This window comes from Ascaphus truei, chromosome 3 (genome assembly GCF_040206685.1).
Source record: "Ascaphus truei isolate aAscTru1 chromosome 3, aAscTru1.hap1, whole genome shotgun sequence".
Classification (NCBI taxonomy): domain Eukaryota; kingdom Metazoa; phylum Chordata; class Amphibia; order Anura; family Ascaphidae; genus Ascaphus; species Ascaphus truei.
This window is the reverse complement of record NC_134485.1, coordinates 256,373,492-256,391,565: the sequence shown is the minus strand read 5'-3', so window position 1 is coordinate 256,391,565 and position 18,074 is coordinate 256,373,492. Positions and strand designations below refer to the sequence as shown.

The 18,074-nt window shown below is 45.4% G+C and overlaps 1 protein-coding gene across 2 annotated transcripts in view; it reads left to right on the top strand.

Moving 5' to 3' along the window:
* The window catches only part of ARHGEF7 (Rho guanine nucleotide exchange factor 7), a 184,315-nt gene that overhangs the window by 71,626 nt on the left and 94,615 nt on the right, over positions 1-18,074 (top strand). For both annotated transcript variants that reach the window (XM_075590690.1, XM_075590691.1), the window contains exons 5-6: positions 319-520; positions 10,819-10,907. In XM_075590690.1, coding sequence (XP_075446805.1) covers positions 319-520; positions 10,819-10,907 — 291 coding nt within the window. The remainder of the gene's footprint in view (positions 1-318; positions 521-10,818; positions 10,908-18,074) is intronic.

Genomic DNA, 18,074 nt, shown 5'->3' with positions numbered 1-18,074 from the left:
CAGGGTCGTGTGACGTGACATTTCACGCCGCGTTTCCATAGCAACGCGGTGTCACATGACGCTGCGGGTCACATGAACTCACGGCGTCATTTGATTCCGCATCAAGGTGAGGGGGGGCGGGGGGCGCGAGCACCAGAGGAGGGAAGGCAGGGGGGCGCAGCAGCTAAAGTTTGCGTTCCCCTGATCTAGCAGGGATACGTTCCGAGACTTTGGTCTGTGCAGCAGGTGTACGGCAGCTGAACTTTTTCAAACTGACTGAGCACATGTCCTATGGTGCACGCTGATGTTCCTTACAACTTTTTCCCTCTCTTCTTCCAGGACATGACCGATAACGGCAACCATCCGATCATGGTGAGGGCAAAGTTTAATTTCCAGCAAACCAACGAAGACGAGCTGTCCTTCTCCAAGGGAGATATAATCCATGTAACGCGGCAGGAGGATGGTGGCTGGTGGGAGGGCGCCTACAGCGGCAAAACGGGATGGTTCCCAAGCAACTATGTCCGCGAAATAAAGTCATCTGGTACGTATAGTTTGTGTTACCTCCGGGATGTCATTCTAAAAAGTTCAGTGCTGGAGAACGATGCTCAGTTACGATGTGCTGCAGGCATCTTCTGTTAAAAGGTGTTGAAAAGACATTGTAAAGGCTGATGCAGTGGAATGGTAGTTTGAAACGTTGTCCTAATGAAAAGAAAAAGTGATACGTACATTTAGTGACATTATGAACAAGAGAGAGGGGGAATATTTCACTCTTTTTTTTAAATGTTGGCAGCTGAAATATAAAATAAAATCTTTAGTGTGTACCCGTGTGTGTAAAGGGTTAACCACAACTAGGTTACGCCCCTCCCCAGAGGGGACTATAAATGAGCCCTCGCGCCCCGAAACCGTTGCACTACACCCCAGTTATGCTGCCACCACCAGGATTAGTTTAAGGGCTGACACTTTTGAAGTACCTGGTCCTCAGACGAAAACACAATTTAGCAAAACGTGTCTGAAAATGAGGGCAATCCCTTCAAAGGTAATTAGTTAATTTTGGACGTCAAAGACATTACCTAATTTATATTATTTAATAGAACAAAATGGGCTTGTTACAGGAAAAAGACTGCAAAAATACTTAATGTACATAGGCTTAGATAGTATCCAAAACTATAAAAACGCTATATTTTGTACCACGTTGTTTTAATGAGCGAGTAAACCTAATCGGACAAAGATTCATAACACAAAGTGAAGAGTGACACACTGCTCATTTGCATGTCATTACCCAGAATCCCTGGCTGCCGTAGAAGCACTGTCTACAACCCCATTTTTTTTTCTAAACATATGGCACGGAAAGTACCACAGGAAAAACAAATTTTGAAACGCCATCAGCTTGTGGGATTTTCTCATCAAAGTGTCTTAGTATTCTCAAACTTCAGTTAAAAACGGTAATGTTTTGCCAGTTTAATTCTCGCACTATTGTGCGATTATTATAAGAGCTGATAAATAAGCCTGGTTTCCACGGACAGTCGAGGCACCGGCAACAAAGTTGTCCAGAAAGGCCGGTTATTGTCTGTCACAACGACCAGGCGCTGACTTAAAGTCAAACAAACATGTAAATACTGAATACCTCTTTAACTCCCACATTGTTGCGACTTGAAATGAAATACATTTAATATAATATCACAAACTGCAAAGCACGTCCATGTAACAATCTCATTTGCAAAAAACTGTAAAAGTTGAAAAACAAAAAGCATCACACAAAACTCATTTCTCAAGAAGGCCATGATATATGAATAGTTATACTGATACTATATTTTCCAGTTACCGTGGAAAACCAATCAAAAACCTATTGTGCAGTGAATAATTATCACTGCCACATATATGTCAAAGTAAATCTACAGGTTGTTATTGTACAGTGTGTGTTACCGTGGCTACCCATCTAGTTTCACTTTAAATATTTCATTTCCCTTAAACGGTTTAAGCAAATTGTCTGAAATGTTGTACAAGTTGCAAAACGATACATTTCAACGTTTTTGTATCAAGAATCCAGTCGATGAGATATACGGCTTACATTTTTTTTTAGCACAGAACATGAATCCCAAGATGGGGGCTGCACCGATTTTCGGTTGAAACTTCTGGCAGATCTAAGTTAGGATTGCAGAGAGGTACCGTCAAAATGTCAGCAGAATCGGCCTGTGGAGAGAGAACACACAAACAAAAAACATACCCAAAGTGGCCACCAAGTCTAGTTGTCTTTGCTCACTCATCCATTAAGGCAGCGGTGTGCAAACTGGGGGGGCGAGAGATTTTTCTGGTGGGTGCGGGCGGTTGCAGAGGTCCCGCACTCTTCCCGGAGGCATTTAAATTAAATGACGGGGGATCGCGTGAGACCCCTGCAACTCAACTAACCTTGATTCAGAAGGCTGCTGTGACGCGTCGCCATGGCAATGCGGCGTCAAATGATGCTGCCATGTCACGTCACATGACCGTCGCCGTGGCAACACGGCGTCAAATGACTCCGGGGATCATTTGACGCCGGAAGGAGTTGAGGGGGGCGCGAGCACAGGCGGAAGAAGGCAGGGGGGGCGCATCTCTAATAGTTTGTGCACCCCTGCATTAAGGAGTAAACGAGAGAGCCTATACGTTCTCACATAAAGTGACCTCCCAGGAGGTTGTGATTTGAAAGTACAAGATGCACACAGTTAACTATGATTTGTGTGGCCAATTCTTATATCGCACAATTCTTTGGTCTGTCAAAGTATCTGGAGTCTCTCTCAGGTCTGTAGGATTGTGTCCTCTCAGTCGTTTGCCATTTTCCCTTAACCAGGGACCATTTATGACCTGAGGTTTCTGAGGTGAACCGGTATGTAATTATTAGTTTAATCAGGAAGTATAAATGATGGAATAACTCCTTCTCAATGAATAATAGATTCATGGCACCAGGCTCATCCTACTCTTGCTAACCTCTGGTTAATACACAGGTGCAATGTAAAATGATTCTTTAAAAACCTTAAGGGTGAAATCGATTTGTCAGTGTAATGCTACACATTTTTACATTAGATGACAAAATACCTTTTGCGCTTTACAGACTTATACAGTATGTGGCATTACGAAGAGTTGTGCAGAACATGAATTCAAATCTGTAATGTTATGAAAGTGTCATTTGCCTAACCTTTTGGTTATAAGGAATGAGGGCGCCGAGCCTCAGTCACAGTACCTGCGATACAATGCTCAGGCCTACCTCTCCTTGTAGAATAAAGCATCAGCGGACGTTGCAAAACTGTTGTCTTAAGAAGACAGAGTACCTCCTTAATTATTTCATTACCAATAAATCAATGATACGATACTTTTTTAGGGCCCTCATGCAAGGTGGAATTTAAAAGCATTTAGCAAGAAGGTTAACTCCTTGGTTGCCATACTGCGCACAAAGCGCAACCTTCACAGGGCTTTATTATAAAATGTTCTACCAGGAAACCATGTATTTTATCTGTGAGAATTTGCCCTGTTCCAAATCATATTTCTTAGGCTGCGCTCATAGTCCTGGCAACGGAGCACCACATCAAAAGAAATAGTTGTAATCCATCGCATGCGCCTATAGTGTGCAACCACGACCAAAGTCGCTGAAGTCCAATAGATTTAGCTTTTTTCGGTGATCGCCGCGTGACGTCACCGGCACGTGAGCGGTTCAGCCAATGAGGGCGAACCGCTCATGGCCACGCCCCCGCCATGCCCCCCGTTCACCGTCTCTTGTCTTCTGCACTATAAGCAGGAATCGCTATTACAACGGCGATGGATGACGTCACAAAGTTGCGTCGCCGTAGCCAGGACTATAAGCACAGCCTTAGGCCAGGTCCATAGTTCCTTCGCCCGTGCATAGGCGTGCGGCCGTGACATCACCCGCTTGAAGCGGTTGCGTTTTTTGGCCATGGTACGCGCGCCATCCATGGGCGTGTGTAGGGGCGTGCCAGTGACGTCACAGAGCTGGTTTGCCCTCATTGGGTGAACTGCTCACGTGACCCGTCTGTCGCGCTGAGGAATCAGTTTAACTGATTTTCTTACGCGCCTGCTTCTGCGCAGACGCGACCGCACGCCTCATGGACACGAACACTACATTAAGGCAGACTGTTCGCTCAGTGTGCGGACGCCTCCACACGGTCTGCGGTAACATGGCCCCAGCCTTAGAGTGAACGACCCAGTAGACTTTTTAATATGGCCTCACTCTTTGTCCATGATACATTCAAGTCAATAACCATGTCAGATCAGGAGCCGTATCACACACAATTTTTTTTATTCTTTTTTTAAATTGCGCAATAAAAGTACATATATGAATCAGGCTCATACTTGTTAGTCTATCTTATGATGCACGCTTTTTTTTTTTTTTTGCATATTTCAGTCTAGTGTCGCAAATTAAAAAAATCGTAATATAAATCCTGACTACTTGTTAGGGGTCTGGGGTTAGAGATTGCTGGGATTGTGTGTGTACTTGTTTGGAGAACTAACTGAACACCTGATCATTCCTCTCTCCATGCTGGGTCTCAGACACTTACCAACAGGAACAACAAAAACAATTGACACACATGCAGAAATCTTTCAGACTTAACTCCACCTTTTCTACCAGAGTCCACACAGATATAAATCATCTCTCACGCTCCCTGAGATACTGCAGCCTAAATATCCTGCGTTGTAATAACAAAACCGCCCCCTATTATTAACCTCAAGGATGTTCCTGCTTGGCCAGCTATCACCCATGTCATTTTGGGTACTATTTAGGCTAAAAATAAGTCCGCCTCCTATTTTACAGGATGTATAACAGAAAGGAAATGTTGCCCAATATCCACTCCCTCCATAACCTTTTGCTACTTTTGAACATAAAATTCAAGCGGTTTATAAATGAAGTTTACAAAGTTAAAGCATGTGTTAAATAGTTTATTTCAGGCCTTGTGTTTTGAGCTACAGAACAATTCAGTTTGGTGTCTTCACTATAAAGCAATGTGTTTATTTTATCTATATCTATATAAATACTGCTATCAAAATCCAGGCCATGATAGCTCAGTCTTTGAAAATTTGCAATACCATCCAACAATCAGTTTTTGGCAAGGACATGTTGAGTGCATAAATCTTTATTACAGGACAAAAGGCCTAAGAGTGGATACATTTCAGCTCTGCTCTCTGAGGGGTGTTTTTTCTCTTATGTGTTGGTGTCAACTGTGTCACTTTTGGGTTAGGAGGTGAGGAGAATAATTATTACTCAGAAGTCGCCAAAAGCTAAGCAGGTCTGGTTGTGTGCCACAAAGTACACATACCGTGAGGAGGAGTTGCTGGACGATTTTGGGAAAGGGTAGCTATTCACTTCAGTCAGACATAAAAGACGGCACCTTAAGCGTCATGTCCCTGATTGTAGTGGGGGAAAAAATAAATATAATAGAAAAGTCACGGGACAGAGAGCTTTCCCAGCTTCCTTTGCTATCCGTGCTATTATATCTCTGCAGCACATGTTTTATTAACCCTTTAAACCGGGTGGATATTTGTATTTCTGGCACAGTGGGATGCGGTAGTTAAGAAGTGAGCATACGGTGCGGTTGAGCTTTCTTGTTTCCTGCTATTTTCTGGACATCCTTTCCCCTGAAATTCTTTCTAACTCATCTCCTTCAATTGACAAAACGTCTTCCACAGGTATTGAAGGAGTAAATAACACAATACAGTGCATCTCCAACAGCATTAAGGGGTACAGACCCCCTATAGTCACAGTGGCTTGCTGCTTGGGGTGGTGAGATTACCAGAAGTCCCATGACCGTAGTTTGTCCTCTCTTTTCCAAGCTTGTTCTAACGCTGATGCTGTGGTTACGAGTTTATTCTCTGCATTCAGGGGGTTGGAAGGAGCGTCATTTGAAATTTAGAAATGCTTTAGGCCCAGATTGGCCTAACAATGTCACATTGACTGTATGTACAGTACACACCGTGTAATTGAACAGGGTTTTGAGAGTCTGCCATTTAACTCTTGTGTAGAGATCCCTGTTGCTGTCGCCCAGCAGCTGTCTCCTATTGCATAGATTTGGGCTGTGTTCCAGTGGAGGGGGACCTATTTGCTTCAGTTGTTACTTCCTCATTATGTGCTTGTGAGGGGTAATGTTTGTGTAAAGCCAGCTATCTTGTGTGACCTTGTAATTAATTACACGCACTCGCCACGTACTAAATCGAGAAATAACGCTTGCGCAGATGAGGAAAGACATTTTGGTATTAACCGTTGTATAATACAATAAGGTTTCTTGTTAGGAAGTGCCTCATCTACATGATATGTCCCTCATCTGTTCAGCGTTTTAATTGTTTGTCATTTTTTTGTGCATGATTCTGAATAGTAATTTAAGCGCGCACCTTTTCCTGTTTCAGGAGAAGTTCGTCTTTTTGACAGATCGGGGTTTTGAGTGAGACGTTAATTTGCTTTCTTAGTTGACCTTGTAATTACATGACACAGTAGCTGCGGTGTGTGATATTATGCCATTGGGCATGTGATCTCCGCTGCATCACCAAGCAAGTAAGAATGCCCCTTCTGCAGCAAGTAAGAATGGCCCCATCTCCAGCAAGTAAGAATGGCCCCTTCTCCAGCAAGTAAGAATGGCCCCTTCTCCAGCAAGTAAGAATGGCCCCTTCTCCAGCAAGTAAGAATGGCCCCTTCTCCAGCAAGTAAGAATGGCCCCTTCTCCAGCAAGTAAGAATGGCCCCTTCTCCAGCAAGTAAGAATGGCCCCTTCTCCAGCAAGTAAGAATGGCCCCATCTCCAGCAAGTAAGAATGGCCCCATCTCCAGCAAGTAAGAATGGCCCCTTCTCCAGCAAGTAAGAATGGCCCCTTCTGCAGCAAGTAAGAATGCCCCTTCTCCAGCAAGTAAGAATGGCCCCTTCTCCAGCAAGTAAGAATGCCCCTTCTCCAGCAAGTAAGAATGCCCCTTCTCCAGCAAGTAAGAATGCCCCTTCTCCAGCAAGTAAGAATGCCCCCTTCTCCAGCAAGTAAGAATGCCCCCTTCTCCAGCAAGTAAGAATGGCCCCTTCTCCAGCAAGTAAGAATGTCCCTTCTCCTGCAAGTAAGAATGCCCCTTCTCCAGCAAGTAAGAATGGCCCCTTCTCCAGCAAGTAAGAATGGCCCCTTCTCCAGCAAGTAAGAATGGCCCCTTCTCCAGCAAGTAAGAATGGCCCCTTCTCCAGCAAGTAAGAATGGCCCTTCTCCAGCAAGTAAGAATGGCCCCTTCTGCAGCAAGTAAGAATGCCCCTTCTCCTGCAAGTAAGAATGCCCCTTCTCCAGCAAGTAAGAATGCCCCTTCTCCAGCAAGTAAGAATGGCCCCTTCTGCAGCAAGTAAGAATGCCCCCTTCTCCAGCAAGTAAGAATGCTCCTTCTCCAGCAAGTAAGAATGGCCCCTTCTCCAGCAAGTAAGAATGGCCCCTTCTGCAGCAAGTAAGAATGGCCCCTTCTCCAGCAAGTAAGAATGTCCCTTCTCCTGCAAGTAAGAATGCCCCTTCTCCAGCAAGAATGGCCCCTTCTCCAGCAAGTAAGAATGTCCCCTTCTCCAGCAAGTAAGAATGGCCCCTTCTCCAGCAAGTAAGAATGCCCCCTTCTCCAGCAAGTAAGAATGGCCCCTTCTCCAGCAAGTAAGAATGTCCCTTCTCCTGCAAGTAAGAATGCCCCTTCTCCAGCAAGTAAGAATGGCCCCTTCTCCAGCAAGTAAGAATGGCCCCTTCTCCAGCAAGTAAGAATGGCCCCTTCTCCAGCAAGTAAGAATGGCCCCTTCTCCAGCAAGTAAGAATGGCCCTTCTCCAGCAAGTAAGAATGGCCCCTTCTGCAGCAAGTAAGAATGCCCCTTCTCCTGCAAGTAAGAATGCCCCTTCTCCAGCAAGTAAGAATGGCCCCTTCTGCAGCAAGTAAGAATGCCCCCTTCTCCAGCAAGTAAGAATGCTCCTTCTCCAGCAAGTAAGAATGGCCCCTTCTCCAGCAAGTAAGAATGGCCCCTTCTCCAGCAAGTAAGAATGGCCCCTTCTGCAGCAAGTAAGTGCCCCTTCTCCAGCAAGTAAGAATGCCCCCTTCTCCAGCAAGTAAGAATGCCCCCTTCTCCAGCAAGTAAGAATGCCCCCTTCTCCAGCAAGTAAGAATGCTCCTTCTCCAGCAAGTAAGAATGGCCCCTTCTCCAGCAAGTAAGAATGGCCCCTTCTCCAGCAAGTAAGAATGGCCCTTCTCCAGCAAGTAAGAATGCTCCTTCTCCAGCAAGTAAGAATGGCCCCTTCTCCAGCAAGTAAGAATGCTCCTTCTCCAGCAAGTAAGAATGCCCCTTCTCCAGCAAGTAAGAATGGCCCCTTCTCCAGCAAGTAAGAATGCCCCTTCTCCAGCAAGTAAGAATGGCCCCTTCTCCAGCAAGTAAGAATGCCCCCTTCTCCAGCAAGTAAGAATGCCCCTTCTCCAGCAAGTAAGAATGCCCCTTCTCCAGCAAGTAAGAATGCCCCTTCTCCAGCAAGTAAGAATGGCCCCTTCTCCAGCAAGTAAGAATGGCCCCTTCTCCAGCAAGTAAGAATGGCCCCTTCTGCAGCAAGTAAGAATGCTCCTTCTCCAGCAAGTAAGAATGCCCCTTCTCCAGCAAGTAAGAATGGCCCCTTCTCCAGCAAGTAAGAATGGCCCCTTCTCCAGCAAGTAAGAATGGCCCCTTCTCCAGCAAGTAAGAATGCCCCTTCTCCAGCAAGTAAGAATGCTCCTTCTCCAGCAAGTAAGAATGGCCCCTTCTCCAGCAAGTAAGAATGCTCCTTCTCCAGCAAGTAAGAATGGCCCCTTCTCCAGCAAGTAAGAATGCTCCTTCTCCAGCAAGTAAGAATGGCCCCTTCTCCAGCAAGTAAGAATGGCCCCTTCTCCAGCAAGTAAGAATGCCCCTTCTCCAGCAAGTAAGAATGGCCCCTTCTCCAGCAAGTAAGAAAGCCCCCTTGTCCAGCAAGTAAGAATGCCCCCTTCTCCAGCAAGTAAGAATGCCCCTTCTCCAGCAAGTAAGAATGCCCCTTCTCCAGCAAGTAAGAATGGCCCCTTCTCCAGCAAGTAAGAATGGCCCCTTCTCCAGCAAGTAAGAATGGCCCCTTCTCCAGCAAGTAAGAATGGCCCCTTCTGCAGCAAGTAAGAATGCTCCTTCTCCAGCAAGTAAGAATGCCCCTTCTCCAGCAAGTAAGAATGGCCCCTTCTCCAGCAAGTAAGAATGGCCCCTTCTCCAGCAAGTAAGAATGGCCCCTTCTCCAGCAAGTAAGAATGCCCCTTCTCCAGCAAGTAAGAATGCTCCTTCTCCAGCAAGTAAGAATGGCCCCTTCTCCAGCAAGTAAGAATGGCCCCTTCTCCAGCAAGTAAGAATGGCCCCTTCTCCAGCAAGTAAGAATGGCCCCTTCTCCAGCAAGTAAGAATGGCCCCTTCTCCAGCAAGTAAGAATGGCCCCTTCTGCAGCAAGTAAGAATGCTCCTTCTCCAGCAAGTAAGAATGGCCCCTTCTCCAGCAAGTAAGAATGGACCCTTCTCCAGCAAGTAAGAATGGCCCCTTCTGCAGCAAGTAAGATTGGCCCCTTCTCCAGCAAGTAAGATTGGCCCCTTCTCCAGCAAGTAAGAATGGCCTCTTCTCCAGCAAGTAAGAATGGCCTCTTCTCCAGCAAGTAAGAATGGCCTCTTCTCCAGCAAGTAAGAATGCCCCTTCTCCAGCAAGTAAGAATGCCCCTTCTCCAGCAAGTAAGAATGCCCCTTCTCCAGCAAGTAAGAATGCCCCTTCTCCAGCAAGTAAGAATGCCCCTTCTCCAGCAAATAAGAATGCCCCTTCTCCAGCAAATAAGAATGCCCCTTCTCCAGCAAGTAAGAATGTCCCTTCTCCAGCAAGTAAGAATGCCCCTTCTCCAGCAAGTAAGAATGTCCCTTCTCCAGCAAGTAAGAATGTCCCTTCTCCAGCAAGTAAGAATGCCCCTTCTCCAGCAAGTAAGAATGTCCCTTCTCCAGCAAGTAAGAATGCCCCTTCTCCAGCAAATAAGAATGCCCCTTCTCCAGCAAGCAAGAATGCTCCTTCTCCAGCAAGTAAGAATGGCCCCTTCTCCAGCAAGTAAGAATGGCCCCTTCTCCAGCAAGTAAGAATGCCCCTTCTGCAGCAAGTAAGAATGGCCCCTTCTCCAGCAAGTAAGAATGGCCCCTTCTCCAGCAAGTAAGAATGCCCCTTCTCCAGCAAGTAAGAATGCCCCTTCTCCAGCAAGTAAGAATGGCCCTTTCTCCGGCAAGTAAGAATGGCCCCTTCTGCAGCAAGTAAGAATGGCCCCATCTCAATATTCAGCTGTAGTTTTGTGTGTTCAATTTCTCGTATGAAAGATACATTGATTAGAGGACACACACACACACACACACACACACACACACACACACACACACACACACACACACACACACACACACACACACACACACACACACACACACATACACACACACACACCTTCTTCTTTCTTTTAATTTTTCTATATATCCTTCTCGGAGTCTCCTCTCACTCAGGTGAGGTTTTCAGAAGTTTACCTTTACTTAGTTGAATGCATTGTTGTGTCTACTTGTAGTGGATCATTTTTAATGTAGAGTTTCCCATGAGGAGCAGCAATAACCTGCATATCATAAGGTATAATTACAGGGATTTGTAGGGTTAGCCAGCAGCTTCTGTTATACAGCAAAATAATATGCTTGACTTTCTCTGTTGGGTAATTGCCACAGCTGTGGCTTTTGTGACGTTCGACTGAAATAGCTGGAAAGAAAGGCATTACGCTAATAGGGGGATTGACTTTTTAACAAGTCACTTTTTTCTTATTCTTCAGAAAAACCAGTGTCTCCGAAGTCTGCCACACTGAAGAGCCCACCGAAGGGGTTTGACACGTCTGCAATCAACAAAAGCTATTACAACGTAGTGAGTGTCTTTGAATTATTTTATAATGTTCTCCGGTATTTCTCTGCTGTACTTCCTCTTGGCGTCTTCAAGCTGTTACTGTCAGCGGTGTGCAGTGAAGGTGGAACATGGGTACAGCGGTGACCCTTCTAGCAGGCGTGGTCATGTGTTACTTAGTAAATTCTGTTGGGCCCTGGACTAGTTGAGAGGTTCAGTGGCGGCACTTGTGTCTGTACACCTATGCTTTTACTAATGAATAGAAGAGCACCGTTTGTTCTTTAATCGCCTAAAAAGCACTAAGCACCTGTTACATGTTTAGGCTATAATTGTATGGACTCTGGGGGTATGTGGCTCTACGAGACTGTGCTCCCTGTCTAATCTGAAATTGAAGGCCAGAGAGGAGTGCATATTTTAAATGTTTTAGTTTTTATTGAAGCCATGGGATGATATGGAGGAAAAGTGACTTCACTCGATAATGATGCTGGTATAAATGTTATTGTGGAGACTTTTTTATTTTATTTATTTGGTCAGTGAACTACAATATTAATCCTTTTGCTGACAGTGGCCTCTCTGGCAATGAGAAGATGAAAGGGTGGCAAATGCTTTCTTCAGACCAGCCCTGGCACCACATGAAATCACTGCTCTCCCTTTCCCATGTGGCGGTCACTAGCCAATATCTGCTTGATAATGTTGTGGTATCTCTGCACCACTGTGCTCAATGTGTCATGCTGCCTTGCACACACAGAAATGTTAGGAGGAAACCCTAACGACTGACAATAACAGCTGAATCATATGTTGACAAGTGAATGGTAATGTAGGCTGCCCTGCCAGCTATCCCATATTACAGAGCAATTGGTGAGATCGTTCCACTCGCGTTCTTCCTGCATTGTTTGGCTTAACGCAGCAACAGAAATGTGTACATCTGAGTCCAATGTGCACTGTGTAGGAAAGGTATGGCTGATTTTATGAAATCACTCCAGGCATAAAACATGATGGTCTGTTATAATGTCTCTATGAACAAACGCATAGCTATATGTGTGTGAACTTTTCGAGGTTCGTTAAACTCAGGGTCTTGTAGGTTTTTAAAAAAATAAATAAATAATACTAATAATTTCTGAATCATGCTAAAGTTTATTTTTATTTTTGTAATTTTTTTTTAAATAGTGAACTTTCGCAACACTTTTTAAAATATCATACATGGCTTTGTGAAAATATGCATAATTTATACTGAAATACCACCCTATTGTTTGTAAGAGTAATTCAATTTAGAGTCATTTTTTTAAATTGATCAGCACATTGTAGTTGCTGAATGAGTGGTGTGAAGGTGCAACTTTTTCTGCAGATTGGACAGTCTCCGTATTTACCAAGCCTGTAAGTAAGTGCACATTTTTTCCACCTCGCTACATGTGACATGCTTTTTGTGAGTTGTGGGTCTTTCCATAGTAAAGACTAACATCACTGGGTCCATTTTTTTTTTTTATGCTCGCAAAAGAGGCCATGAAAATAAATCCCGTTAGAAGGTTTTCAATTTGAGTACAATGTGGAACATTTACTCCGTATACTCTCCAGGAAATTTTACAAAAACCGTTTAAAAGATTTAACCTGTGATGTTTCAAATTCTTTGTATACAGGTATACCCCGGTTTAAGGACACTCACTTTAAGTACACTCGCGAGTAAGTACATAGCGCCCAATAGGCAAACAGCAGCTCACGCATGCGCCTGTCAGCACGTCCTGAACAGCAACACCAGCTCCCTACCAGTACCGAAGCTGTGCGCAAGCGGGGAGACTATAGAGCCTGTTACAAATGCGTTATTTACATCAGTTATGCACGTATATGACGATTGCCGTACAGTACATGCATCGATAAGTGGGAAGCAGGTAGTGCTTCACTTTAAGTACATTTTCGCTTTACATACATGCTCCGGTCCCATTGCGTATGTTAATGCGGGGTATGCCTGTACTGTATTTTTAATCTATGAAGATTTGTCATGTTGGTTCCTTTACTTTAGGACCAACTCGACTACCTAGACTTTGAGCTAAGCATGTAAATGCATTCTGTGACATGCAGTACTGCATTGGTAATGCTGCAAGTTTTTTTTTATTCTGTTGGTATAAATGAGGATGTACTGCTTCATTCTGTAAAACACGTACGTACTCAGTGCTATGTGAGCTGCATGGCCATCCTTACAGCAGCTTGCCTCAGATTAATGGCGTCACGATAGAGGGTTGTGACAAATCTCTCGGTCTCCATCTGTTTCCTCTACTTACAGGAAAGTCCACATCCCATTATTCAAGCTGCTGTAGCGATGAGAACACTCTGGCAAGCATACAGGAAGATTATCCTTATCCCCTTAGGGATACGGTATTCCCCAAACTTCTTATCAAGCCATAATGAAAGAATGTTGTCAAATCCACATTGTAAAACGCTGATAAACATACGCAGTCGGAGTTGCATATGAATATTTACTTTGTTGGAATTTCTTCTACGGCTGTGGTTCTCACGGTGGTTCCCAAAGACTTTTCAACATTCACATCACTCCTTTCATAAACTTTTCTATTCCCTCCAACTTCCTGACTCTCTCATCCTATCCACATTTTTCATCTCTCCTTCCATCCATGTTTGCCTGTGCCCAGACACTGCACCCCTATTTACATACCTGTATCCCAGCTACTTCTGTACACCTCAATAAAAAAGCACAGGTACAAATCCTCTTCTCACCTCCTTTCTCCCGCTCTACGCCTCCCCTTTGCTGGGTATATCTCTCCTAATCCTAGACCTGGCCATATACACACCTATTATCACCCACGCCCCCCTGCCATCTCTACCTTCCCTGCTAAGGAGTTAATCCATCTAACGTAATCCCTATTCCTCTTCCCTTCTTCTGTGCCCTCGGGAAGGTCCGCTCTCTGCTTAACAAGGCTCTGGTTCTACACGACCTCTCCTTAGGGGGCGAGAGACGGAGCCAGAGGTACGATGCGGATCGACTTCCCACAGCCTGGAGAACCTTCCCTCCACTGCTGCAGACTTGTACTGGGCTGTAGAGAACTTTTGCATTGACTTCTTTGACCTTGTGTTCAGAACCCTCTATGTAGTTGTTAAACAGATTTATTAAACAGTGTTGTATATACGGGATAGGTGAGCTCCCCATATTGCCTATATAGGCCTTCACTGTACTTGGATTCAGGAGCCCACCATCCCTCCGTATACCACTATAGGTGCTATACCCACTTATTCCATTGTTTCCATCTGGAGTGACATGCATTTTTTTGATTCTTTACAATACGCATCTGGATGTTCACTAGTCTGTAGGGAGCTTTTTAACAGGGTCCAAAGGAAGTACCATCGGTCATTCTGATCTTTGGGAATGGGCCTGAAGAAGGGGTTGCCCCCCGTCCCCTGTATTACCCCTCCCCCTTGTTTCCCCTGGGATTTTCCCTTCCTTTGCTTCTCCTTTTCCCATCCTTCCCTTCTTGTTATATGTCACGCACTTTTGTGCTACTTACACCCAGCCCTCTGGGGGTTTGTGTACTATTTCTCTGATTAAATCAGTTTGGCTTATTCCTATTCCACTTGTCATTTGAGTGCTGGGAACATAGTGTTTACTGATTGTGTGGAGGAAACAGGGTTCCTCCTTGTTCCATGTCACATCATTTAGCCGCTTGTGTTAGCCCTACTTAGTGCTGTCTATCTTGTGTTTTTGTTCCCTTTCTGATTCCTCTATCTCACACTTTCCGTTCTCTGACCATTACATCCTATTATTCACCATCACTCATTCCCCTCACCCCCCTCCTACCTGTTCTACTCACTTCTCTTGAGACCTTCTCTCCATTGACCTGTTTGCTCTGGCATCTCCCCCGAACACGAACCTCTCATCTCTCTCCTTCCTCTGAACCTGACAATCTTGTCAACTCTATTCTCTCTTGATGTGTATGCCCCTTCTCGGCTCTGGCACACCTGTCTTTAACCCACGGCCTTGGCTAAATTCACAAACCAGCTTCTTTCACACCTGTACTCGCTCCTCTAAACGCTTTTGGAGGAAATCTCACACTCGGGCTGATTTTCTGCACTATAAATGTCTCCTCTCCGGTTTTAACTATGCTCTCTCTAAGGCCCAACAACACTACTTTTCCTCACTCGTCAACACTTACAAGTCCAATTCACGCCCTCTTTTCTCTGTATTTGATTCCCATCTCCGACCTAGTTGTCCTCCTTCCTTTCATTCTCTTCAAGACTTAGCATCCACCTTGCCTTTAAAGTGGTTGGCAATCAACAATGAGATTCCTTCTGTCCCTCCCCCCCCCCCCCCACCCTGCTCTGCTTCTTCCTAAACCTTCATATACTGTTGACTTTTATACTGTTACATTGTTGGAAGTTTCTAAGCTGATTTTCTCTTCTCCCTCTACCACATGCCCTCTCGATCCTATACCCGCACACCTTATCAGAAGTCTTGCTCCTGTCTTTGTCCTGCTCGCATCCATATCTTGAATACCTCCCTGTCCTCTGACATTTATTTTCCCCTCCTCCTTTTAAGCATGCTGTGGTCACACCTATTCTCAAACACCACAGGCCCTACCTGTATGTGCCTTAGTAACTACTGCCCTTTATCCCTCCTGCCTTTTGCCTCCAAACTGCTAAAATGTCTTGTTTTCCCTCGTATCAACTTTCTTAACTCCTATGCCCTCCTGGGTCCTTTTATAATTTTGCCTTTGTACAGCTCACTGAACTGAGACTTTCCTCACTTATGTATCCAATGACCTGCATGATAGTTCTCATCACGCCTCTCTCTGCGCACATTTTCAATCTCTGTAGCTAACATGTCTTAGTTTCCTCTTGGTTTGCCTGTTGGTGTACCTCAGGACTCTGTTCGGGGACCTCTCTTCTCTCTACACACAATCACTTGGTGACCTCATAAACGCCTTTGTCTTGGGTATCATTTCTATGCAGTGATACGTAGATATATCCGTCTGCCCCAACCTTCACTCCTGCAATCCATTCCTAAGTCTTTGACTCCCATCTATATCCTCGTTGATGGTGCTCCTCCACCTTAAACATAATATGTTTAAAACTGAGCTCCTCACATTTTCCCCCTAAACCTGACCCCTTTTTCCATAACCGTAAACAGTACTACCATCTATCCCAGTGATTCTCAACCAGGGTTCAGTGGAGCAGTCCCAGGGGTTCTGCCGAGCCGTCCGCACTCACTGCGGCCCGCAACAGCTTTCTTGGCTCTCCTCCTCCCTAGGAGCGCTCTCTAGCAGTCTGGCACTTCCGGTGCCTGCTACTATAGAGCGCGTGCAGTCCTCGTGCCTCAAGCCTCCTGCCCACTGCTGTCGCCTTCTGCCTGCTGCCGCCGCCTGAGGTATGCATATGGGAGAGGGAGATCTTGGCTTTCCGTGGTGGCTGCTACTGCTTGTGGGCTCTGGGGGGGGAGGTGAGAGGGTGATCTGTGGTGGCTTCTGTTTGTGTGATCGGGGGGGAGGGGGGGAGAGAGGGTTATCCGTGGTGGCTTCTGCTTGTGTGCTCCGGGGCTGGGGTGGAGGGGGGAAATGATGTTCGATGCAGGGGGGATTGATGAGATGCAGGGGGGTGGGTATATGACGATGATGAGGGGTGTTGGGGGAGATATGAGAAAGATGACGGGTGCCGGGGGAGATATGAGGATGGTGATTTTACTCGTGCGGTCCAATTCTTTTAATATGTATTGGGGAGGCGGGGTTCTTTTTAATATGTATTGGCAGGGTATTTTTATAATGTATTGTGGGGTGTGGTTATATGTATTTAGGGTGTGTGTTTTTTTTTTGGTATGTATTTTGTGGGGGGATTGAGTGAGCGTGGGGTAATTGATGGAAGGTAGGGGTGAGTGAGAGGAGAGAGTGGGGAGTGAGTGAGAAAATGAGGGAGTAAGAGTTCCTCCAAACAAAAAATGTTGGGAATCACTGATCTATCCTGTCGCCAAAGCTCATTTCCTAGGAGTGACATTTGACTACGTTTTCTTAATTAATTCATATTCATAGCATGGCTAAAATTGGTCGCTTCTTACTCTGTCATATTGCTAAGATTCTCCCTTACCTTTGCCAATATACTGCTAAAGCTCTAATGCAGGGGTGCGCAAACTTCTTGAGCTGCACCCCCCCCTGCCCGGGAGCCACAGCGTTTGCGCCGCCCGCCCCCCCTCCCAATGACTCGGCGTCAAATGACGTCCCGGGTCATGTGACGTCACGTGACCATGCCACGTCATTTTCCATGTGTTGCCATGGAGACACGAGTCGTCACATGGCCCCGCTGCGTCAAATGACGCCACGTTGCCATGGCGAAGCGTCGCCGAAGACCCGCACCCCTGCTCTAATGCATGCCCTTATCCTCTCCGGTCCGTATTATTGTAACATTACTAACAGGCCCTGCCTTATAACTTTCTCCTTTGCAATTTTTCCACAAGCTGCTGCTAGAATAATTTCACTTTCTCCCAAAACAGTCTCTGTTCATTTCCTTTCAAAAGCCCTCTCCTGGCTTGCCATCAAATTTTGGATCACCTACAAAGTTCTCCTCCTTACCTTCAAGGCTCTTCACTCATCTGCTCCTCCCTACATATCAGCTCTGATCTCTCACTGTGCCCCTGCACGTCTCCTGCGCTCTACCCATAATTGTCTCCTCTCCACTCCTTTCACCAGTACTGCTCTCTCGTCTTAAACCTTTTCCCCCTGCCCCTTACCTGTGGAACTCCCACACCCCCCTCCCCCCTCCCCCCTCCTCCCTCCCCTCCCCCCTTTACTATATATTAGAATACATTGTAACGTTTACAAAGTACTAAACATGTTCATCTCCTTTATAGAGCTTTCTATGGAGACTTTATGACCGGTTTGGTGACAGTGGATCGTGCATTATCTGCATTTTTTGTTTACATTTGCTTTATATTTTTTATAGCTGTAAAATGATTGTAGTTGGAAAAATCTGCATAACAATGAGAATGTAAAATGTGGAGCAATTTTAGCCTTTAGGTTGCGATCACACGTAGCCAGCCAGAAAATAAACTCGTGTACATAAGTGAACAGTCTCATTTTCTAAACAAATTTGTCGATACGCACTGTAAAGGTTTGGAAATCGCCTTTTTTTTTTTTTGCTTCTCATGCCTCTGGAAAATCCTTCCTTTTCCAAACAAGTGTTTTCTTCAGACTGTCTTTATCAGGG